We start from the raw sequence: 26,014 nt of genomic DNA on the forward strand, positions 1-26,014 counted from the left end.
AAAGCAGCTGATAGTCTTATGGGAGCTCTCATGTAGGTAACTAACTGCTTTTTTCTTGCTGCTTTTAAGATTCTCTGTCTTTAACCTTTGGCATTTTAAGGATGTGTTTTGGTGTAGGCCTCTTTGGATTCACCTTATTTGAGACTCTCTGTGCTTCCTGGACTTGTGTCTATTTCTTTCACCAGTTAAGGGAAGTTTTTGTCATTACTTTCTCAAAAAGGTTTTTAAAATCTTGCTCCTTCTCTTCTCCTTCCAGCATCCCTATGATGTGAATGTTGGTATGCTTGAAGTTGTCCCAGAGGCTACTTACACTATCTTCATATTTTTCTTTCTTTTTGCTCTTCTAGTTGGTGTTTTTTGCTTCTTCATATTCCATATCGCTGATTTCATCTCAGCATCCTCTACTCTACTATTGAATCCCTGTAAATTCTTCTTCATTTCAGTTAATGTATCCTTCACATCTGAATGATCCTTTTTCATACTGTGAGGTTCTCACTAAGTTCACTGAGCATCCCTTATAAGCAGTGTTTGGAACTCTTCATCTAGTAGATTGCTTATCTATAATACATTTAGTTCTCTTTCTGGAGTTGAGTTCTATTCTTTCATTTGGGACATGTTTCTTTGTCTCCTCATTTTTGCAACCTTCCTCTGTTTGTTTCTATGCATTACGTAGAGCACTACATCTCCCAGGCTTGTAGAGTAGCCTAATACAGTAGGTGTTCCGTAGGGCCTAGTGACATAGCCTTTCTGATAACCCAAGATGGGCAACTGGGGTGTGCCCCCTGTGTGGGCTGTGTACACCCTCCTCTTGTAGTTGAGCTTTTGATTGCTGTTGAAACATCAATAGGAATGATTTATCCCCAGGCCCATCAGCTGCAAGGACTGGCTGTGACCACAGACCACTGACCTCTGACCATCATGGAGGATCAGCTATGCAGGGGCCCACCCCACCTAGTAGGACTTACTTCAGCAGGGCTCTGGTGCCCACTGAATTTGTCCCTTTAGTGTGTCACTTGTGGAGTTGTTTGTGAGGTGATGCTTCAACGTGGTCAGAAGCTGTCCTCTGGATGCACAGGCTCTCAGGTCTCCAGGGAGGTGCAGGCCAAAATCAGCCATTGCCTGTTACTGCCCAGAGCCATCTGACATGAGCTACAAAGCAATCTGCAAATGTCTGCTACTTGTGTTGGCCCAGAAGAGGCCAAGCTACAAATCAAGGCTAGCTGCTGCTAGTGCCAGGCCTGGGGCCACTTAGTGAGAGGTATGGGGTATGCTGAGTCCAGGTGCTGCTTGTTTGAAAGATTTTTAGGAAAATCTAAAACATGAGCCAAGACAAGCCACTCATACAGAAAAGCCACTAGAAACAGCATGGGTACTCCTTAAATTGGGTGGGGTGGGGCCTCAAGGGATCACAAGGTGAGGAGAAGTGGACAGTGTTAGCCAAGCTGATGGAGACTCAGACATGCTGGCTCTGTGGAGGTGGAGAGCTCATCAAGGCAACAATGGCCTCTGCCAGCACTTCTGTCTGGAAGAAAGCTGCCTCCCCAGCTCTCGCCCTGATGCTAGACATTTCAGTTCCTTCCCCTATGTCTCTGATGCCTTTTTCACGCTGTTGCCCAGTGATAGAGCTCAGAGGGAGTGAGTCCAAATAAGTCCATGTGTGAGCCCTTTAACATGTTATCTGCCAAGCCTGTTTTGTCTTCCTTTCTGTTTAGCCCGCAATATCCGATTTCACCGATATACTGGCGGCACCAGTGACTGACTGGTCCGGACGGAAAGTATAGTGTCAGTCACCGGTAACTAACATGGTGCTTAACATGTTAAAAGGAACTGCCTGGGACTCCAGCAGTCTACCATCTCCCTCAGCCTCAATCCCACTGGTTTATACAGCCAAAAGTTAGGGGGACTTCTCTTTTTGACATTGGAACCCTGGGACAGGGGACCTGATGTGGGGCTGGGACCCCTCACTACTAAAGGGGGATCTCTGCAGCTGAGATATCCCTTCTGATTTATATCCACCACATGTGAGTATGGGACCAGCACATTCAGCATCTCCACCCCTCTTACCAGTCTCAATGTGGCTTCTTCTTTAACTCCCTAGTTGTAAGACTTCCATTCAGCCGGATTTTAGGTGGTTCTAAATAATGGTTGTCCTATGGTTTAGTTGTAATTTTGATTGGGTTGTGGAAGGAAGCGAGTACTAGATTTACCTATGCTGCCATCCTGATTGAAAGGCCCTATGATGAAAGTAAAATGTTTGTGTGCACACACACAATTTCTGTTTCTCTCTATGCCTACTGCCATAACTGTAGTCCAACACACTAATATTCCTTGCCTTAGCAATTACAATAGTCTGGTCTTCCCAGAATGATGCTGTGTCCCCAATAAAAACAGCCAATGCCCTAACTGGTTTGGCTCAGTGGATAGAGCGTAGGCCTGCGGACTGAAGGGTCCCAGGTTCGATTCCGCTCAAGGGCATGTACCTTGGCTGCAGCCACATCCCCAGTAGGGAGTGTGCAGGAGGCAGCTGATTGGTTATCTAACCGCTATGCTATACAAACATTAAACGATTGATGTTTCTCTCTCATCGTTTCTAACTCTCTATCCCTCTCCCCACTTCTCTGTAAAAAATCAATAAAATATATTTTTTAAATAAATAAAAAATAAAAACAGCCAATATATGTGAGTATTCATTTTGTACAAAGCACCATAACAATTGTTTGATATGCATCATCTCATTAAATCTCCCAACAATCCTGTACTATCACCATTTAACAGATAAAGAAACAAAAACTCAGAAAGATTAAGATACTGAATGATATCACAAAGCTAGAAAGTTGCACAGCCAGCTCTAGCTGGTTTGGCTCAGTGGATAGAGCATCAACCTGTAGGCTAAAGGGTCCCAGGTTCAATTCCAGTCAAGGGCACATGCCCGAGTTGCAGGCTCGATCCCCAGTAGGGGCCATGCAGGAGGCAGCCAATCAATGATTCTCATCATTGATATTTCTCACTATGCCTCTCCCTTCCTCTCTGAAGGAAAAAAAAAAAAAAAAGAAAGAAAGTTGCACAGCCAGAATTCCAGCCAAGCCAATATACTTCAATATTTGTGCTTTTAATCACTACTTAAAACCATTAATGTTACCCAAAGGACAGAGTTAAATTCTTTAACATGGCCTAACAACACTTTCAACAATTTTATCCTGGCCTACCTGTTCAGCTTCCTCACTTCTTTCCACCTCCTCTATGCTTTAGGCACACTGGTCGTTCAGTTTCAGGCTCCCCTCATACTTTAATACCTTCCTGAATACTGGAATCTCTTCCTAGTATAAATAACCTTGCCTACACAATTCATCCAACACCTATTTATTATTCAAGCCTCAGCTTAAAGATTTACTCCTTAAAGATTTTTCTGAGTCCACAAAATAGGTTAGCTACTCCTGATATACATTCCAGAGTTATTCTATACTTTCCTTTTTGTAACACCCTTAACACCTATAATTATTTCTTCAGTGTATTCCTTTCCACCACATTATAATTGCCTCATCAGGAAAGTCATTTTATTTATCACTGTATTCTCAGCACTTAGCCAAATTTTTTACATATGGTAGTGTTCATTAATAAATTATGAGAACAGAAGAAATGAGGTGCAAAGGAGGAAATTTGCAAATGAGGCAAAGTCAATGTTCAAAAATAAGATCATAAATGTCAGAACAGTGTTTACCTTTTGGTATGGGTAGGTGTGGTGATTATGGGAGTAGGCACAAGAAAAGCCTCTAGGTTACTAGATTTACTCTATATCCTGAACATTTACAATTGGAGTCATAAAATTTTTTAAAATATATAATTAAGACTTACCTATTTTACTACATACAAATTATACCTCAATAAAAAGGAAGAAGGGGAAGAATGGCAGGATATGAAAGGGAAAAAGAAAAAGAAGGGAAAAGAGAGCAGCACTTCCAGGTGATATAAGCTTCAAAAAGGAGAGAAATGGTATAGGTTTGAATACTTATGGGAAATGTCTCTAAATGTGGCTATGAGAAAGGCAATCACATTGATGATTCTGAGATCTAGTAGGTATGGAAAAGTAAATTCTACTCGGACAGGCTGAAATTTTCCACTTGGAAAATAAATAAATAAAGTTAAAGCTAAGTTGGGAGGGGCCACAGGGAAGGAGAAATTTCTATTGTGAAGAGGTTGAAGCTATCAGACCTATAACAGAGTGAAATTCCAAATGGCACAATTATAAACTAATTTTTGACAGAAAATGTTATTTATAATTTACAAATCATAAAATATACCTTTGTTGCATATGTAGGTTTTTCTATTGCTTCATCACCAATGAAGAAGTCTAAGTCATCAACACCTTTCAACACCCTCCTTTGAGCTTGATCACCCACTTTTGCTGACTCCTTAATAGCAATACCTTTAAAATAAAAGTTATTTATACATGTCAAAAATTTTATTATTTTCAGGTGCAACAAATTTATAAAATACTTCCATTATAAAGTGCTATTAAACAAAACATGATCTAGCATATTTAAATTGCCAAATTAAAGCACAAAGGTAAAAGGAAAAAAAAAAAAAAAAAGAATGACCAAATTCATTTAACACAATGAAATCTCAATACAAAGACAAGGTCTCAAATGTTAAAAGCCAAAAAAAAGAAGTATGGCTCTGGAAATGTTTCAGTTATATTTTTTAATACTATGTTAAGATCTACTTTGATTTTATAATCCTATCAAATCAACATATGCCTGATGGACCATCAGAAAGAAAAAAATTAAAAACACTAACTAATGACAATACAAAAATTACAAGGGGAATTTTTTTTTCTTAAAGCTTTCTTCATGCCCAGACAGCTTGGCTCAGTGGTTGAGTGTGGACCTATGAACCAGGAGGTCACGGGTCATGGCACATACCCAGGTTGTGGGCTCGATCCCCATTGGGGGGCGTGCAGGAGGCAACTGATCAATGATTCTCTGTCATCATTGATGTTTCTATCTCTCTCTCCCCCTTCCTTTCTGAAATCAATAAATATATATTGTTAAAATAAATAAATAAAAGCATTCATATTTCTATTCTATTTGTACTATAATAGATTAGTAATTTCAATATAACACTGACATAAGGTTCTGTTAAACTTTAATCATATACAAGACAAAGTTTTTTTTTTTCAAATCATTTAGGTAAAACCTATAATAATCCCCTTAAAAAACTTCAGAAATTCAGCATACAGTTCTATATGTAAAACTTATTACATATTTCTTAATTAAGTTATGTTTATAAATCCTCCAAGTTAAGCAGTCCTTCATTATTATAATTACCTATACATAATACCTATATATAATATCTATAATGTAAATAATAAAAAATGCATACACTTAAGTTAATCTGGCATTCAACTGTTATACTTTCATTTAATAACAGTTATATACGTCATGAAGTGGGTAAAAAATACTGAAGAAATTCTAAGTCCACATTCTATTCCTAAATGTTAGAAACCTTCTCTAACAATCTATATATATATATATAAAAGCCTAAGCAACAGTTCAACCATTTGACTGGTAGCTATGATGAGCACTGACCACCAGGGGGCAGACACTCAATGCAAAGGCATGGAAACATGGAACAGACTGATGAATCTCATGGGGAAAGGGGAGAAGGGAGAGGGCGGGAAGAGATTAACCAAAGATCTTATAATGTATACTAGAGGCCCAGTGCAGGAATTCGTGCACCAGTGGGGTCCTTCGGCCTGGCCTGCGGGGATCAGGCCAAATCCATGCACGGGGCCTCTGACATCCCCCAAGGGGTCCTGAATTACAAGAGGGCACAGGCCAGGCCAAGGGACCCCCACCAGTGCACGAATCCATGCACTGGACCTCTAGTTCATTTATAATGTCCATAGACATCCAGATAAGTCACTATAAATTTCCTGGAAAACAAAGATATATAAAAATAACTTTGAACCATATCTACAGCCTTTCCAGATCAAATATTTATGCTCATCAGTAGCATGACTATATCTGCTGATTATAAACTCTGTACCTAAAGTATTAAAATACAAGTTGGGTGAAAAAACTCCAAAATCAAAAACTTCCTTTCAGAAGGCAAATAAATGTTTAACATGCTGCAAATTCTCATAATAAGACAATGAAAACTACCAGTTGGGTAACTGGAAATATCGAGGAACACTTTGTAAAGTATATGATTATCTAACCGCTATGCTATACAACTGAAACTAACACAATAACACTGAATGTACACTGGAAAAATAAAGACAATAAAAACTAAAATATTTTGACAGAGAGACGAAATAGAGAATGGGTACAATGATGATGAGAACCTAAGGTTCAAAAGATCAAGATTTTAAAGGTCTCCAATAAACACTACATATAGCCACTTGAGAACATAAGCAAAACCAAATTTTGTAAAGATGAAAGTGACATATCAGTAATCTCCTAAAATAATTGTTTAATCACAACATAATGCCTTATAAAAGATTACATATTAAGAGATTGCAAAACCAGAAATAGGTTGAATTGTGTCCTGCAAAAAAAAAATATGTTGAAGCCCTAACCACAGAATGTGACCTTATCTGGAAGTAGGGTCTTGCCGGTTAAAATAAGGTTATTAGGGTGGGCCCTACTCCAATGACTAGTGTCCTTATAAAAAGAGGAAATTTGGACACAGAAAGCCACACAGAAGAAAGGCAATATGGAAACACACAGGGAGGAGACAGCCAAGTGATTGTATATACAAGCCGAGGAATGTCCAAGATTATCAGCAAACACCAGTAGCTAGAAGAAGCAAGGTTTTTCCCCTAGAGCTGTCAGCAAGATCATGGCCCTGTTGGCAACTTGGTTTTGGACTTCGAGCCTCCAGAACTTAAGTCTCTTGTTGTTTTAAGCCACCCAATTTTTGGTACTTTGTTACAGCAGCCTTAGGAAACTAATACAAGCATATACAATGGTCTGACAGCACTAAACTCAAATACAGGGTGGGCAAAACTTGGTTTACAGTTGTAATACAAATAAATAATAAAAGAATAAGCTGTGTTCACATACAACTATAAACCTACTTTTGCCAACCCCTGTATAACTAAAGTCAAGTACTAGTCTACAAAAGCACTTCTATACAAGTCAGCAATAGAGCCAATATTTGTCATCAAAAACAACAATCAATAAATTGATATATAAATGTGAGGAAAAGTAAAGAAAAGCAAACCTGTCCTTCAGTGTACACAAGGACAATATAATGGTACCACCAAACTAAGGCCACTATTCTCACATGAATAAGCTATATCATCAGTGTCACCTAAAATCCTTTCTAGGTATTAAAGAATTAGACTGAGGTAGAAGGCTAATTTCTTATAAAATCAATTCCTAGAAAAGTATACCAATAAGCTATTCATGTTAGTACCCAACTGAGACTAAAGATGTGCAGTCTTTGGCAAGCATAATAATTTCTACATAGTTCTCAACTTCACTAATTCTGAAATGTCAACTGCTTTCATTCCTCTCGGCATGTTTATTTTTCCATTTCTTTCTTATTTTCATAGTAAGAATACACAAAAATATTCAAACAGTCACATAAATACTACTGTGCAAAACTACTGACACTACCAAAATTAAACTGTCCAGGAGTTAGCACCACCAAGCAAAGGCTCAAAAGGTCTGTCATCTAATAAGTTAAAGTTTCAATTCAACATTAGGACAAGTAAATCACAGGTGTTACTATATAGCATGAAAAAGATGAATCATTTGAAAATCAAAAGTACTAAAGTATGCCAAGGACCAGATACATAATCCATGCTAACAAATAAAAGCTCTAACAAAGCCAAGTATGAGAGTATTTTTAAAAAACTAAAGACAAACTACTGAAAGTTGATGTTCAATTAAAGTAGACAAAATAGGACAGAATAATAACACTGGGTGGTTATAAGATATTAGAAAACAGCTGAAGTCAACATCTTTAAAGATGAAATTCCGTCCTTATTTTAAAGCATGAGCTTTGGTCAGGATTGTCAACAAGCACAAGGCCCTGCAAAAAGTAATCATATCCAAAAGCCAAAGGACAGTCTTCTAAGTGTGTGATGGGGATGCCTTCTTAACAGTTAGTTTACAAGCACATACTGTTAACAGCAATATCCTTAAAGCAGAAGCTTGTTTAATTCCTTCATCTTATCTTTAAAGAGATACTTGGAAGATTTGGTAAATGGAGCTAAACAGAGAGCTGAAATGAATGATTAAAGGTGCAGAAATGAGGCCACACTTAAAGTTTGCCAACTATAGTATTTAAAGGATTAAATAGTACTGTGTATCAGAAATGATAGTCTCTTTTACTTTAATTAAGAAAAAGATCTTTTAATCTGTTAATCTGTGGCTTAAAAGAAACACTTACAGGAAGGGATGATAAACTGTGGTTCTGTATTTCCAGCATATCCTATTTTTGTATACCTGCAAAATAAAAAGAATTTTATAAGGATTTCACTTAAATCTTAGCAATTATTAATTTAATTCTTAGATTTCCATTTATCATAAAGTGAAGTTCCATGGTGGGTAAATAATACACAAAATTCCATAGCTTCAATTCATTTAAACATCTCTACTTTCAAAATTATAAATACCAATAGCTTTTAACCAGCACTTCCACATCTAGAAACTGATCCTGTAGAGATATTACTACATACTTGAAGTAACATATAACAAGCCCATGTTACTGTACATACACATGTTAGATGTATATACTGCATCTTTTCTGCTACAATCTTGCTTAGAACAGCAAAAGACTGGAAATAATTTAAATAACCATCAAATGAGAAACTAGTTAAATGTGCTAAATTTATACTATGGAATATTACATAGCTATTAAAAAAGAGATTGAAGAACTCTTATGTACTGATAGAAACAATCTCCAAATTGTATTGCTAATTGAACAAAGCAAGGTACAGAACAAAGTTTCTTTCAAGTATTCTACATCTGTAAAAAAGTAAAAGGGCAAGATTAAAAACATATAGTTTATTGTATAGGCACAGAATATCTCTAAAAAAGTACAAAGAAATCAGCAACTGTAGTTATCCCCAGGGAAGGAAACTGGGGTAGGTGATGGTCAGGGGTGAGAAGATTTTAATAGCCTATCATCTCAGACCATTTGAATGCATTACAATTTAATAAGTATAGTTTTTTAAATGTTTTACCACAGTGAATTCTGCCTATATTTTTACAATAACAAATATTAAAAAACAAGCAGCACATTGGAGGTAGCTACTTAGGAGATAACTGGACACTAAAAACAAAATCCTGTAAAGTCTGAATACAATGGATATACATCACTAAATTATAGTATTTAATGACTATCAGAGATGCCAGTATTTTCACCAATTTTTTAAAAAATGTGAAAGGAAATGTCTTGGTTCACTTAACCTTGACAGTTACAGCCTCCAAGAATTAATTTGGTTCCTGGCTAAAAGAAAAATGTGGTATGTAGAATACAATCTAAATAATAGAGCAAGTAAAAAAGGTGGAGGAATTAGGGGGGAAAAAAACACACAAAACACCTAATAGACAACAGTATGGTAATTACTAGAGGGAAAGGTGGAGGGAGGTAAAAGAGGGTAAAGGGGGGATTAATGGTGATGAAATGAAACTTAACTTGGGGTGAACACACAATATAATACAGATGATATATTATAGAACTGTACCCATGAAAACTATATAATTTGATTAACCAATGTCACCCCAATAAATTCTATTAAAAATTATCAAAAACCAAATAAATAAAAAATACAGAAGGTCATATTCTAAAATCTGGAAATAAATTTGCTGAGTTAGGCTGAGCCCTCAAAACCTCACATTTTTTCTGGTGGAGAGATAGCAAAGAACTAGATGACAAAAGAATTTGACTCTTTAAAAACTCTTATATTATTAGGAACCTTTAAAAAATGTTTTGAAAATTAGACTTTGAAAGTGTGGCTCGGTGATTGAGTGTTGCTGACCAATGATCCCGAAGGGCATGGTTCGATTCCCAGTCAGAGCACATGACCAGGTTGAGGGCTCAATTACCAGTGGGGGGTGTGCAGGAAGCAGCTGATCAATGTTTCTCTCTCATCTTTGATGTTTCTCTCTCTCCCCCTCTCCTTTCCTCTCTGAAATCAGTAAAATATATATACACATACACATACACATACACATACATATACATATACATACTAGAGGCCCTGTGCACAAAATCTGTGCATAGGGGGGTGTCCCTCAGGGGGAGGAGTGGTCCCTCAGCCCAGCCTGCACCCTCTCCAATCCGGGACCCCCTCGGGGGATTTCTGACTGATGGTTTAGGCCCGATGCAGGATCGGGCCTAAACCAGCAGTCGGACATCCCTCTCGCAATCCGGGAACGCTGGCTCCTAACCGCTCACCTGCCTGATCAGCCCTAACCACTCTGCTGCCTGCCTGATCGCCCCTAACCGCTCTCCCCTGCTGGCCTGATCCCCCTAACTGCCTCTGCCTCGGCCCCCACCACCATGGCTTTGTCCAGAAGACGTCTGGTCTATCCGGTCTAATTAGCATATTACCCTTTTATTAATATGTGTGTGTGTGTGTGTATGTGTGTGTATACACACACATACACACACACACATACATACACACATACATATACACCTCTGCCTGCCTGCCTGATAGCCCCTAACCGCTCTCCCCTGCTGGCCTGATCCCCCTAACCACCTCTGCCTCGGCCCCCGCCACCGGGGCTTTATACACACACACACACACACACACACACACACACACATACATATATGCCTTATGACCCAGCAATCCACTTCTGGGAATATATCCGAAGAAACCCAAAATAATGATTCAAAAAATTGTAAGCGCCCCTATGTTTATTGCAACATTATTTATATTAACTGAGATAAGGATGCAGAGCAAGTGTCCATCAGTAGATGAGTGGATAAAAAAGTTGTGGTACAATTTACACAATGAAATACTACTCATCAGTCAAAAAGAAGGAACCCTTACCTTTTGCCATAGCATGGATGGACCTGGAGAGCATTATGCTAAGTGAAATAAGCAAGTCAGAGAAAGACAAGTACCATATGATTTCATTTATATGTGGAATCTAATGAACAAAATAACAAACAAAATATAAACAGATTCATAGATACAGAGAACAGACTGGCAGCTGTCTGAGAGGGGGGTTGAAAGACTGGGTGAAAAAGGTGAAGGAAATAAGAATTTCCAGAACTCCATAATTCAGTTCCAACATATCTTTTTAAATTTAAATCAACAAGAAGCACTTACAGAGCATCTTCCATGTATCAGACTTTTTCGCTACTTCCCTGTACCATAACAAACATTTCAATACTTTTGTGTAACATATGAAACACACTACTTCCTTGTATATCAAACCTAACAAACCTAAATTCAACCTTTCCTTTTCCACCTCACTTTGTTTCCTCCTACTGTTCTCGCACCTTATATCTGCCTATCAGTCAAGGCCTTCTGTTAGTATCTCTACCAGGAAGACTTTTTTCATCTTCCCTGGAAAATATAAATTTTCCTTCACCTATAATTCCAAAGAGTTTCAATACCTGCCAGAACACTTGCCACATTGTCATAATTATTTGTGTATATGTGAGCTTCCTAAAGGCAGGCACCATTTTCTGTTCAACTTTATATTCTCCATGACAGAAGTATTGCAAAAGTGTTCATTTGCAGAGTTGATGCTTACTAGATATTTACTGAAGACGAATTTCTCCAACTATAAACAAATAAATGCATAAGCTATTTCCTCCCGTGTTTGGGGGGGAGAGGTGTGTGTGTGTGTGTGTGTGTGTGTGTGTGTGTGTGTGTGTGTGTGTGTGTGCAGGCGCACGCAACTCATTATATTCTGAAAAAAATAAATGAGTGCAGCTCGAATTCTTTAAATCATAATTCTGGGTTCAATATTTTTTTAAAAACCTTAAAGAAGTAGCCTCTCATATCACTGCATTTCCAAAATATTCCATAATCACAAAATTACTATACTTTTATTCCTCTGTTCTAACGAAAAGCCTGTATTACTCAAACCATCAATTATTCTTTTAAAAAAAACTTCTTTCACACGTTTAGATTAAACACAAATTCTAAGGATTTTTGCACTTTTGGAAAAGAATGCTGATTCAAACTGCTAGTTAGCAACAGACTAAATAGTTATTAAAATAAGAAATTAAAGGCAACATAAAGAAAAATGATCAACATATTTTCCCATACTCATCTTTTCCCCTATAGTGGACACTCATTTTTTCTGCCAGAATCAAATCCCCATTCCTCTTCTGAGGAACCCACCAATGATTAAGACTTATTAGCAGGAGGCAAAACCACACATCCCATTATAGAAGGAAGGAACTAATATTGACCTGCTGTCATCACATGATCTATGTCTAGCCAATCTGAGCTTACATCAGAACTTTGAATCTTGACAAGATGAAGAGATAGTTTAGAATTCATATGGTGAATATCTAGTTGCAGCATCCTGCAGACCTCCCACAGCATGACTTTGGTGGCAGAGTGTTGTTACCTAGTCTCCCTTTTTCTCTGCTTTTCTGAGCCTGGTTCTCCAGCCTTCCATCAATTTTGTGGTCTACACCACTGCCTTTTAAATAATTCCTTTTTCTTTTTGCTTTATTTTAGCTAGAGTCATTATGTTGTTTGCATCCAAGATTCCTCACTGATATAGCAACAAGTTACATTTCTCTTCTTCTCACAGTCTTCCTATCAATTTTAATTCCTGTTCACTTAAAAATATATATATATCAAACCCTTGTTTTGTTTAAGTAACTTTCCTGACAGAAAGGCAATCTGAAATAAGCAGAGCAGGTCCCTTTGAGAGGCATTTTGGAAGCAATAAAATTTTCAACTAATCTTTTAAACAAATAACAAATTAACCAAGAAAAGGCAAGGGAAAAAAACTCTAAAAGTTCTCTCTTCTTTGCTCTGTTACCTCTACTTTTATTATTATACAGCAAAATTTTCAAACAGGAAACATACAAGCTTTTACTAAAATCCTGTGTGCTTTTTATATAAAATGCATCTAAATCTATCATACACTCGTGATAACAATCTCTTTAGTTCTATTTTAGAAAAAACTACTTTGTGGTAACCCGGTTTCCCTTAATCTATATATTCTTTATTTTCAGAGTCAAATACTAAGGTCTTCTGAGTTTAATAAAAAAAAATTTTAATAGTCCTGTATTATTAAGTTATTCTTTTTTTAAAATTCTCACCCAAGGATATTTTTCCACTGATTTTTAGAAAGAGTGGAAGGGAATCAAGGGCAGAGGAGGGAGGGAAGAAGGGAGAGAGGGAGGTATCAATGTGAGAGAGACACAGGGATTGGTTGCCTCCCATAAGCTCCCAGACCAGGGCGAGGGAGTGAATCTGCAACCCAGGCATGTGCCCTTGATAGGGAATTGAACCCGAGACCCTTTCGGTGCACAGGCTGAGGCTCTAACCACTAAACAACACGGGCCAGGACTATTAAGTTATTCTAGTGAACTATTTCATTTCTGTGTTTTATTCAGTTATTAAAGAGAGAGGAATTTTTTTAATGCATAAATTACTCATTTTCAAATTGCAGCTTCAGAAATACCTTCATTTTAAAAATTATATGTAATGAAATATCATTTCCTTAATTGAACTGTCCTGAGTTAACCAGCAATTGTCAATTTTATCATGTTAAATACAACATGTCCTTGCAATATTCACACTGCTAATGAGTAAGCCTTTATCATTTAACATGCATATATTTTAGGTTAATCAAAGCAATAAATTAGTCACTAAGACTTCCCTATATATTTCATATTTGTACAAAAATTAGTAGTTCTAAATGTAGATTTATTATTTTTATATGTAAGTTCAAATTCGAACATTCTTCAAAAACTGGGTTAACAATTTAACCATCCTTGTTGACTATATCCCAACTGGGGGCAGTATATCAATGGACTCTAGAATCAGACTGCCTCAGGGCTCAAATTCTAGATTTATTACTTAACTGTATCCACTATTTACTTTAGCAATTAAGTTTGCCATACCTCAGTTTCCTCATCTTTAAAATGGTAATTACATAATAGTACCTACTTCAAAGGGTTTCTAAAAAGGTTATAAACAGTCCTGGCTGGGTGGCTCAGTCTTTTGAAGCATGGTCCCTTACACTGAAAAGGTTGCGGGTTTGATTCCCCATCAAGGCACATACCTAGGTTGGTGGTTTGATCCCAGGTTAAGGAGAGTAAGGGAGGCAACCAACAGATGTTTCTCTTTCTTACTTTCTCTCTCTCTTTCTCTCTTTACCCTTCCCTTCCTCCCTCCCTCTCTCTCTCTCTCAAATCAATAAAAACATATCCTCAGGTAAGGATTAAAAAAGAAGAGAAGGTACTAAACTATTACAGGGCCTTGAAATGTCTCATTTGTACATATCCCATGTAAATAACTGAAATCCAAAAACTAAAATAAATATATTTAAGATTTGTATGACTCAAACAATGAAAAGCATAGTTCTTCATAAAGAGCATTCATTTTACAAAAATTTTTTCTAAACTTGGTTTAAAATGTTATATTGGGGAACATAAAATTATATATTTTTATATATTTTATATATATATTTCTCACATAATGTGTTTATATTATAACAAAAACACTAAAGAATTCTCATGCACGTGCTGTACCAGGCCTCAACCAAAATTACCTTAACTATAATTAACACATTATGGCATATTAATTACTAATAAGAAATTTCAACTACTATAACCCATGAATGTGAACGCCAAAGAAAGTTTAAAAGAATTCAACAATGCTATCCTATCCTATACAATAAATAGGTAATATTCAAATTTACCATCACGCCCTCACAAGATGGCTGCCTACGACCAGGCCAGCAGGGGAGTTAGTGAGGGACGACCAAATGACTGAATAGCAGGCTACGTGGGGTGACCAGGCCGGGAGGGGGGGGTTAGTGAGGGACGACCAGGCCGGCAGAGGGGGCAGTTGGGGGCAATCAGGTTGGTGGGGGGGACAGTTAGGGGCGACCAGGCCAGCAGAGGGGGGCAGTTGGGGGCGACCAGGCCGGCAGGGGGGGCGGGCAGTAAGAGGCGACCAGGCCAGCGGGGGTGGGGAGGCTGTTAGGGGCGACCAGGCCGGCAGGCAGGGTGCAATTGGGGGTGACCAGGCCAGCAGGGGGGGCAGTTGGGGGCAATTAGGCTGGCGGGGGGGGCAGTAAGGAGTGACTAGGCCGGCAAGGGGGGGGCCGCAGTTGAGGGCGACCAGGCTGGCGGGGGGGGGGAGGGGCAGTTGGGGGCAACCTGGCCGGCAGCGGGTGGCAGTTAGGGATGATCAGGCTGGCACACAGAGGCAGTGAGGGGTGATCAGGCTGGCAGGGAGTGGGCAGTTGGGGGGCAACCAGGTTGGCGGGGCGGGGGGCAGTTAAGGTCAACCAGACAGGCAGGCAGGTGAGCGATTAGGAGCCAGTGGTCCAGGATTGTGAGAGGGATTGGGCCTAAACCGGGAGTCGGACATCCCCCGAGGGGTCCTGGATTGGAGAGGGTGCAGACTGGGCTGAGGGGGAACCCCCATCCCCTGTGCACAAATTTCATGCACCGGGCCTTTAGTCAATCAATAACTAGGAACAATCCTGAAAGACATTTCTCAACTCTGGACCTCTATTTCATTTGTAAAGTATGGTTTAAATTATTTCTCAAATTCTTTTGCAGCTCCACAATTTAATGTGAGTCATTAGGCACTTACTTCCCTTAATTCATGAAAGTGTCGCAAATGCACATTAAATGCTATTTTTGTAGGCTTAAGTAACTGAATTTTAAAAATGCTTACATAGAGAAGAAAAGTGCACTGTATTTAATTAGACTAAGCTCTAAAACTTTAAATAATTGAACACTTGTACTTTATCATAGACCAGTGCTCGGCAAACTCATTAGTCAACAGAGCCAAATATCAACAGTACAACGATTGAAATTTCTTTTGAGAGCCGAAAACCGACTTCTGCACATGGGCCACGAAGTTTCAATCGCACTGTGCGTGCGTGCCCACACGTGGTATTTTGTGGAAGAGCCACACTCAAGGGGCCGAAGAGCCGCATGTGGCTCGCGAGCCACAGTTTGCCGACCACTGTTATAGACCAATACTATGTAGTTTACTTTTTTAAATAACTAGAAGCCCGGTGCACGAAATTTGTGCACGCCGGGGGGTTGTCCCTCAGCCCAGCCTGTACCCTCTCCAATCTGGGACTCCTGGAGGGATGTCCGACTGCCCATTTAGGCCCGATCCTGGTGGGATCTGGCCTAAACGGGCAGTCGAACATCCCTCTCACAATCCAGGACTGCTGGCTCCCAACTGCTGCCTGCCTGCCTTCTTGATTGCCCCTAACCACTTCTGCCTGCCAGCCTGATCACCCCCTAACCACTCCGCTGCCAGCCTGGTTGATGCTTAACTGCTCCCCTACCAGCCTGTTTGCCCCCAAGTTCCCTCCTCTGCCGGCCTGGTCACCCATAACTGCCCTCTCCTGCAGGGTTGATCACCTCCAACTGCCCTCCCTTGCAAGCGTGGTCCCTCTCAACTGCCCTCCCTTGCAGGCCTGGTCCCCCACAACTGCCCTCCCTTGCAGGCCGGGTGCCTCCCAACTGCCCTCTCCTGCTGGCCATCTTGTAGTGGCCATCTTGTGTCCACATGGGGGCAGGATCTTTGACCACATGGGGGGGGCAACTATATTGTGTGTTGCAGTGATGATCAATCTGTATATTACTCTTTTATTAGATAGGATAGAGGCCTTGTACAGTGGTGGGGGCCAGCTTAACTGCTCCCCTGCCAGCCTGTTTGCCCCCAACTTCCCTCCTCTGCCGGCCTGGTCACCCCTAACTGCCCTCCCCTGCATGCCTGGTCCCCCAACGGCTCTCCCCTGCAGGCCTGGGTCCTCCCAACTGCCCTTCCCTGCAGGCTTGACCACCCCCAACTGCCCTCCCTTGCAGGCCTGGTCCCTCTCAACTGCCCTCCCCTGCAGGGTTGATCACCTCCAACTGCCCTCCCTTGCAGGCCTGGTGCCTCCCAACTGCCCTCTCCTGCTGGCCATGTTGTAGTGGCCATCTTGTGTCCACATGGGGGCCGGATCTTTGACCACATGGGGGCAGCTATATTGTGTGTTGCAGTGATGGTCAATCTGCATATTACTCTTTTATTAGATAGGATAGAGGCCTGGTGCACGGGTGGGGGCCAGCTGGTTTGCCCTGAAGGGTGTCCCGGATCAGGTGGGGGTTCCCTCGGGGTGTGGGGCGGCCTGAGCGAGGGGCCTATGGTGGTTTGCAGGTCGGCCACGCCCCCTGGCAACCCAAGTGGAGGCCCTGGTATCTGGAATTTATTTTCCTTCTACAATTGAAACTTTGTAGCCTGGAGTGGAGCCAAGCCTGCTGCTCCCTCCGGGGCAGCAGCCATTTCTGTGGCAGTTAATTCACCTTCTACAATTGAAACTTTGTAGCCTTAAGCGGGTGAGCCAGGCCAGGGTGTGCGGAAAGCTTTGCTTCCCCTGTTGCCGCGAGCAACCCTGGCCTGCTCTCTCAAGCTTCATTCTGCCGCCATTTGTTTGAATTTGTTTACCTTCTATAATTGAAACTTTGTAGCTTGAGTGGAGGCTTAGGCCTGCAACAGGCTATGGAAAGCTTGGCTTCCTCTGTTACCTGGGAAACCTTGCTCTCTGTGGCTGTAGCCATCTTGGATGGGGTTAATTTGCATACTCGCCCTGATTGGCTGGTGGGTGTGGCTTATGTAGCGGAGTGGTTAATTTGCATATTACCATTTTATTAGAGAGGATTTCAAAAACCAACCCTAAAATGTATTTCCTTTAAGACTTTTATTCTCCTTGTAGCAATGGCTCATTCACACTAATTACTGTAAATGACTAAGTCTCAAAGACACTCTTCACAAAGGGCAAGAATCCTTAAAGGAGAGAATGTTTAAAGATGAAATATTCAGCATCAGAACAGATGGAGAAAATGTTTTTTGAGATAGGGGTAGGGAGGAAGAGTAGAAGGCAAAAAGAATATACCTGACCATGCAAATCCAAGTCTGTTCCTTTCCTGGTTACGAGGAGTATGTATGATGAGTTTAAATCAACAGTTTGGAATGGTTTTGAAAAAATTTTTGAAAGAAAAGTATTAAAATTCTACAAAATGGTCCTTTGGAAAAATTAGGATATTTGTCTATTTGCTTTGGTATTACTCAACCTTTTATATATTTTATGATATAAAGACCCACATAAAGTTATAAAACAAATAGCACACAAAGTAATATGAATCACTATCCTATTCTGAAGAACCAAACTTAAAACATTAATCCAATAACATCACCTTATTTTGCACTGTGACTAAATAATGCATGTATTTATAAGTACTTGGTAAGCTATAAAGCATGTTAATGTAGTGTTATTACCTAACTGCTCTTGCCTCTCTATGCCATGGCTATTACAGATCAGTAGTGCCATAAAAGAGGCCACAAGTCCAATAGAATTACAGGTGAGCATTCAAATGTTTTTATAGAGGATTTGTTTCAGAAGATATATTGCTTGGAGCTACCTTTTAACCATGCCACACTTCTGCCCCTAGTCCAAGCATTTATCAGTTTCCACATGTTGGAGGAGGGGAAGCATGCTGAACAAGGAGGAATACTGTGAAGGAAAATTTAGCCCTATTTTGAACATACTCTCCTCCTAAGGAGTAAAAAATAGGATAAGAGACTGGCTGGAGATAAGAAAGCAGGCATGACACTGTGTTCCTTTCTTTAAAACCTTCAATTCAATTTTAAAAAAGAGGGGGGAGGAGCCTAACTGATAATTGAAATAATTACAATGTATTGAGCTCTTACTGTATACCAATCACTGTGATGAACCACTTTTATTCATTATCTCAAAAAAAAATTCAGATATTATGATTGCCAAATAACAGATGAAAAAAAATAATACCTGCAGCATTTGAAGTGTACAGCTTCAGGTCATACTAAATGGTAGAGCTTGAACTGAAAAACAGCTATGATTGCAAAGATCATGCTGACCATAAATAAACAATGGCAATATAATTGCCAGAAGAAAGGTACAAACTAAATGAAAGAAACAACCTTTCCCAAATTTCTCTCTTCTACTCCATTCCCACTGCCAATACCTTATTTCAGCCCACTCTGCAAAGCTAGTGTTTAGAGGGCTAATTAAAAATCATCTAGGAAGCCTATTAAAATGAATATTCCTAGGCATAACCCTTGAGATCCTGAGTCACTGGGTATAGGTGTTTCTGAAGCAGTTTTGTAAATCAAACCCCTAATTCTTGTTTATTCATTCATTTATTCATTCATTAAAAAAAAAAATTTAGTTCCTACTTCTGTGCCAGGTGCCATAACTGCATCCCAAAAATACCTCTTTTACATCTGATCCTACTGCATTCCACCCTGAAAATATTCTGAAATCCCTAATTTCAACATTTCCCTATTCTCCTAGATTTTTATTCTTTGTCATGTAAAATTACTTTGAATCAAAACTTTGCTGACATATAATGAACACCTGGGTACACAGTAAGTGCTCAATAAGTGTTAGCACCTTTACACATTACATAATCTAGTCTGCATTATGTTATTATGTAGTCAATTCATAATGTGGGGAATATGCAACATATGCTAAGAGGGCTAAAGACAAGAACCAGTTACTCTTTCCATTTTGTTATATGTGCTTTTCTTTCTGCATCCTTCCAAATCCTTAAAAAGAGAGCTCATTTCCTACTTTCACTAAACATTTCTTGACTCTTCATGACAATAATCCCTTTCTTTCCTTACAACCTACAGAATATAGCTGTTGCTGTCAGAAAAGTTAAGTATCTTAATGTTTGATTAATGCAGTCTTCCATCAGCCTCTAATTTTTTAAATGATTTTTAGCTCTTGTCACTAAGATTCCTGAAAGCGGATTTTATTATGCATTTTCATATTTCCGAGAGTGCCTGGCCTGCTGCTAAGTATACATTAAGACTTGATTTGACAATACTGCTTTCTACCTGTGCAAGCAGTATTTAATTACTAACATTGCTTTCTGCCTTAATCAACATCCTATCAAAGGCTCATCTTCTATATAAGGAGACCCCTATACAGGGTGGGGCAAAAGGGGTAAGTCAGTGGTCGGCAAACAGAGGCTCCCGAGCCACATGCGCTCTTTGGCCCCTTGAGTGTGGCTCTTCCACAAAACAGCTCAGCCTGGGCAAGTCTATTTTGAAGAAGTGGCGTTAGAAGAAGTTTAAAAAATTTGGCTCTCAAAAGAAATTTCAGTCGTTGTACTGTTGCTATTTGGCTCTGTTGACTAATGAGTTTGTCGACCACTGGGTTAGGTTTTTAGTTTTTCTTATAGAAAATACAATAATTATAAATAATAATACAAGAAATAAACTCTTGTGTTTCCCATACCCACAACTGCAAATCTACTTTTGCCCCACCCTGTATGGTGGCTCCATCAGTTATTTGCTACAATACCTTGGACAAGCAGTTTAACTTCCCTCACCCTAAATTTTCTAGTCTATAAAATGGAGATAATACTTCTCAGTTAATGTGAAAAGTAAATGAGATAATATAAAGCATTTAGCACAGGGCCTGACACACAATTCTTGATAAATGTTAGCTGTTATTACCTGATAAACAAAACCTTTTGTCTGTTTCTCTCTCTCTCTCTCTCTTTTATAAGAGTAAATTTTTTCTAGAGAATACATTTAAGCAAAGTTATAAGGAATTAAGTCAAAGAATCCACATAATGAGGAAAAAAAATCTTAAGTCAGAAAGATTTGCACAATAAGGTTTCTCTAATTAATTAAATCAAATTAGTAATACTAGGATTTTTTAACAATTACTTTAAACAAGAATAAATTGAGTTGATCTTACCAATAAAAATAAAGCAAAGTGCATAGTTCTGAAAAGAGGCTGAGTCCCTATAGTGAAATAGAAAAACACAGGGCTCAAGTACAGGAAAGCTTAAGTCCAAATAGCAACTCTTACTAGCTGCTAACTACATGACATTAAAAAGGTAATTTAAATTTTCTAATCTAATTTTCTTACTTTCGTAAAATTAGGTTTAAAAAATAGTTGTCACAAGTTTAAATAGGATAACTAAAAAACCTGACCAGCAAGTCCTCTACTGGTGGTCTTTCCCTTCTTTGCTTAAAAATAAAAATTTTGAACTGCATTTTACAATAAGGCTGGAAATTTCATTAGATACAACATATATCCAATCCAAAAATCAATGTTTCATCACAAAATAATCAGGAAAGGAAAAAAGGAGAGAGATTTTAGGAAAATCTAAATAAGATTAACTTCTCAACAGGAACATGTCTGTTACTTCAAACAGCATGCAAAACATGACCCATGAAGGAATAAAAATTTTAATGAACTTTTTTGGGGTAACAGATATAGTGACTATTTCTGCCCTTGGAGCTAGCTGGAGAAATAAATAGCATTATAAAATAATATGTATAGAATTAATGTAAGAAACATGAACTTTCCACTTGTTTTCCCCCTGCACTCAGCCCTTCCCCTCTGCTCTCAAGGTCATCCCATCTATTGCTAGAATGTGGTTACAGGATGAATAAAATAAGCTCCTTATGAATGGACTCCAACAAAATATTTACGCTTACATTTTAAGACTGCTAAGAAGTTAAGTCAATTAGGGAAATTCCTTAATTTATCCTAGATCTAAATATATCTAATAGTTCTACAATAAGGCTATTAACCTCTGCTATCATAATCAATGGAAATAATTTACCGATGCAATATATATGGGGCGGGGGGGGGGGGGTCTTAAAGGGGGAAAAGAAATTTTACAATGCAGAGCTCTGTAACCAAGCCACAACATAATAAAAGTACATTAAAAGCTCCTTTATTTGGCTTGACTGAAATGTGAGTGAAAAGATGCAAAAAAATAACAAGATAATTTTAACTTTTCATGTGTTTAAAAGTTAAAAGTGCTTTTAAAAAAAATGTTTTCCTCACTCTAGCCGGTTTGGCTCAGTGGATAGAGCATCGGCCAGGGGACTGAAGGGTCCCTGGTTCGAGGGCACATGCCTGCGTTGCAGGCTCAAACCCTAGTAGGGGGCATGCAGGAGGTAGCCGATCCATGATCCTCTCTCATTATTGATGTTTCTAGCTCTCTCTCCCTCTCCCTTCCTCTCTGAAATCAATAAAAAAATATATTTTATAAAAATGTTTCCTCACCACTGGTTCTAGCTTTAAGTTCTGTAATTTAGTTATTAAGCAACCAATTCTATCAATGAGAATCTTTGTGGCCAAATTTTATTCTGCAGCACTATTCTAATACAAACCAAAAAAGTGTGTAGATAGGGTATCAATATGAAAGAACAATGCTTTCTAAATTTTTTTCAAAAGGAGTTATTTTTTATGATCTGAGCTTAAGTGATTCATCATATGTTGAGATAAAGGATCTTTGCTGAAGGATTTTTAAATTCTAGTTCTAAGCTTCGTTTCCTAACTCTTACAGCTTTTCTTACCTAAGATCACCAAGTTTCAAAGATGGCCACTTTCTTCAGTCACCTTTTGCCTAACGTATATAATTAAATGGAATGAGCAACCTGATTAAGGTTTTCATTTTTCACTTACATTAAGTGGGTAACTGCAATTAGACCTCAGACATGAATGCATTCTCTAAAGCACAAAGGAATACAGAAATTATAGATGCAGCCCTGACTGGTTTGGCTCAGTGGATAGAGCATCAGCCTGTGGACTGAAGGGTCCCAGGTACGATTCCGGTCAAGGGCATGTACCTTGGTTGCGGGCACATCCCCAGTAGGGGGTGTGCAGGAGGCAGCTGATCGATGTTTCTAGCTCTCTATCCCTCTCCCTTCCTCTCTGTAAAAAATCAATAAAATATTTTTTTAAAGAAATTATAGGTGCACAATTTGCATCTGGAGATCACACACACTATTCTGAAACAAAACTCCCTATCAAGTAAGGCCTCACTTAGAGATGCTTGTCCCACGGTCCAATCTCAATGAGCTATCCTCTATGTGCTAATAAAGCTAAAGGTTTATTCTAGGAGTTGCATTAAAAGGCAACTGAAAGACCAAAAAGCCTTTGAAGACCAAAATAAATGGATCTCTAAAGATGGAATTTCAAATTGTGATAGATGTTTTGTAAAAGAAAGTAATGGGCAATGAGGAATCCTAATCAGTTCCATTGAAATCATAATGAGTGTCCAATTAACAACCCCTCTTTGTGAGGTAAAACTAATGTAATAATGTAAAATGTAACAAAGTAGTAATAACTAAAATGTTAAAACAAAAATATCCTAAATATAAACTGAACCCTTCCCACACCTCCTGGTCACTTGGCAGGTGTTTTAAGGTCAAAGTTGCCCTATCAGAAAGGTCACTTAAGGCCGAGACCGGTTTGGCTCAGTGGATAGAGCGTCGGCCTGCGGACTCAAGGGTCCCAGGTTCGATTCCGGTCAAGGGCATGTACCTTGGTTGCGGGCGCATCCCCAGTAGGGGGTGTGCAAGAGGCAGCTGATCGATGTTTCTCTCTCATCGATGTTTCTAGCTCTCTGTCCCTCTCTCCTCCTCTCTGTAAAAAATCAATAAAATATATTTAAAAAAAAAAAAAAAAAAAGAAAGGTCACTTAAGGACAGTTAACCTTAATGAAATATCTAGTATACTAATTCAAATATAACCAAAACTGTATTTCAAAAGGGAAAAAAATGAAGGAAGACAAGGTAACATCCTACTTAAGATGTTATTTACTGGGGTGAGGGTGACAATTATCTATACTAATTTTATTGACAACCCAATAATTTCTAAAGTATAAAAATATTAACTATGTAGCAATATTTTTCAGTTTAACAAAACACTGAAAATTCCTTCTCAGTCAGGCCAAATCTGATTTTAAAACTAAACCTGAACATAAAACTATTCACCAATTAGAGTAAGAAGGGAGAAAAAGAAAATACTGGAAAGTAAGACTGGATTAAGAAAAGTAGCTTTAATAAGCTGTCCACAAAAAAAAAAAAAAAAAAAAAAAAAAAAAAAAAACATGTAACCAAGGCTAAACTAGGCTAATTTTCCCCAAGGGAAAATATTAATAGATGGGTTGTTTCCCTGTGCATGGCTGGGATTTTAGAAACTGCCACACTAGCATAAATTTAAGAGAAATTTTACAGAGAGCAAATAGAGGAGCATCCTTTAAGAATGGTTTGCCCCAAATAAAGGGTGGGAGATGAAGACTGGCAATCCACCTCTCCCAACCCCGCCCCCACCCCCCAAAAAAATTGGGAGTATTTTGGAAATCAACAGATGATTTATTTAATAATAAATCAGCGCAGGACACATCCACAAAAAGAATACAGTAACATAAAGCAGTCCTTCTACATTAAAATATAGACAGTATTTTCTATATATAACTCCAAAGTGTGGTGTATAACTCTTTACAACGCCTAATAATGCAAAAGGAAAAGACCACTTTTTAACGCCATTCTGTATTTCAGTAAATGACACTACAGATCTCTGATCAACAGCTCTTGGGAAAGTAAGCACATCCCCTTCTTCACTCCCTGCCTTCCTTCTCGCTGTAAGATACCATCACAGAACGAAGGTACACCACTGAAAATTATTTTCCTGGGTGCTTCCCGTCCTCCATCCCCGGAAAACAAATCCATTTTTTTTTAAGTTCACATAATTTGACACCTAGCACCAGTAACTCGGGTCTATTTGAAATCGGCTTAATTTTGAAAGTTCTAATAAGATGTGCTCAGGTTGGAAACGAAAAACTACCTTATAAGGGTATAAAAGACTGAAAGCAGGAAGCGGCTTTGACAAAACTAAGGAAGTTGCGGCGCGCTTGCTCACTGGGGGACTTTTTTAAGGCAAGAGAAGTAACACATGACATCTTTCTCAAATTAAAATGTGCCTCGGTTCGCCGGTTAAAACGCAGGCTGAGAGGGAAAAGGCCGGGAGTTGAAGAGGAGGAGGAGGTGGGTGGCCAATGAAAGCCCCGATTTAGCTTCCCATTTTCCGAGGCCGATTCTTCCCCTTCCCCACCCACACCCTGGGCAGTGTTGTCACAGCGATCTTGCAAAACCGACAAGGAGCGCTTCTCTTTTCTCGCTCCTCGGCCGAGCCGGTCCCCGCGCCCGGGCCCCCGGGCCCCCAACAACGGGCAGGAAGGACGCGGAGGGAAGGGAGCCGGGCGCGGCGGGAAGGGCGAGCCGGCGCCGGGCGCGGCGACCCCCGCACCGCGTCCGCGCGCCCCGGGAGGCGACCTCCGCGCGCCCCGGGCGGCAGCCCACCGCGGCGGGGGAAGGGCGGGAGGGGTTCGCGGAGAAATCCATCCCGTGGGGGGTTCTCGGCCCCGCGCACCCGCCCAAGTCCCCGAGTGTGAAACCGGGAACGCGGGCGGCCTGTCTCGCCGGGCCCCACCCCTCGCACCCCGACCGGACCAGAGCTGACACCAGAGCAGGCGGCGGCACCTGGCCGCACCATTCCTCCCCCGACCTCCTCCTCCCCGCCATTTTCCCACCTCAGCCTCAGTTTCCCCACCCCCGCCCGCAAGCCCCCGTACCCGGTGCCACAGTCCACCACACAGGCCGGCAGCCGTCCCGCCATCTTCCTCCTCGCCTGCTGCTGCCGCTGCCGCCGTCTGCTCCGTACTGGTTGTGGCCAGGGATCGGCGGCGGAAGACAGGAGCTATCTGACCATCCACAGCCGGGCCGCCCTCTCCGTCCGTGGGGGAACCGGGAAGCTGAAGCAGCAGCGAGAAAGCAGCAAGCTCGGTCAGCGGCTACCACTTCCGCAACCCAGGCGGGCAGGCAGTCCCCGCCCTGCCCCACCGCGGCCTCCTCCCCCTCCTCTCCCCTCCTCCTCACTCCGGCCCCCACCCTACAACTTCTTCCCCTCTCGCCGCCTCGCCGGGGAAGCCAAGATGGCCGCCGGTGCCGACGCCCTGGCCAGGCCGGGCC

At 40.2% G+C, this 26,014-nt stretch overlaps 1 protein-coding gene across 1 annotated transcript in view; it reads right to left on the reverse strand.

Moving 5' to 3' along the window:
• Positions 1-26,006, reverse strand: part of ACTR3 (actin related protein 3) — a 58,314-nt gene extending 32,308 nt beyond the window's left edge. The window contains exons 1-4 of the mRNA XM_028148135.2: positions 25,934-26,006; positions 25,618-25,797; positions 8,401-8,456; positions 4,299-4,423 (exon numbers count right to left, since the gene is read on the reverse strand). Coding sequence (XP_028003936.1) covers positions 4,299-4,423; positions 8,401-8,456; positions 25,618-25,661 — 225 coding nt within the window. The 5' untranslated portion in view covers positions 25,662-25,797; positions 25,934-26,006. The remainder of the gene's footprint in view (positions 1-4,298; positions 4,424-8,400; positions 8,457-25,617; positions 25,798-25,933) is intronic.
• Between the last annotated feature and the right edge of the window lie 8 nt (positions 26,007-26,014).

This window comes from Eptesicus fuscus, chromosome 11 (assembly GCF_027574615.1).
Source record: "Eptesicus fuscus isolate TK198812 chromosome 11, DD_ASM_mEF_20220401, whole genome shotgun sequence".
NCBI lineage: Eukaryota > Metazoa > Chordata > Mammalia > Chiroptera > Vespertilionidae > Eptesicus > Eptesicus fuscus.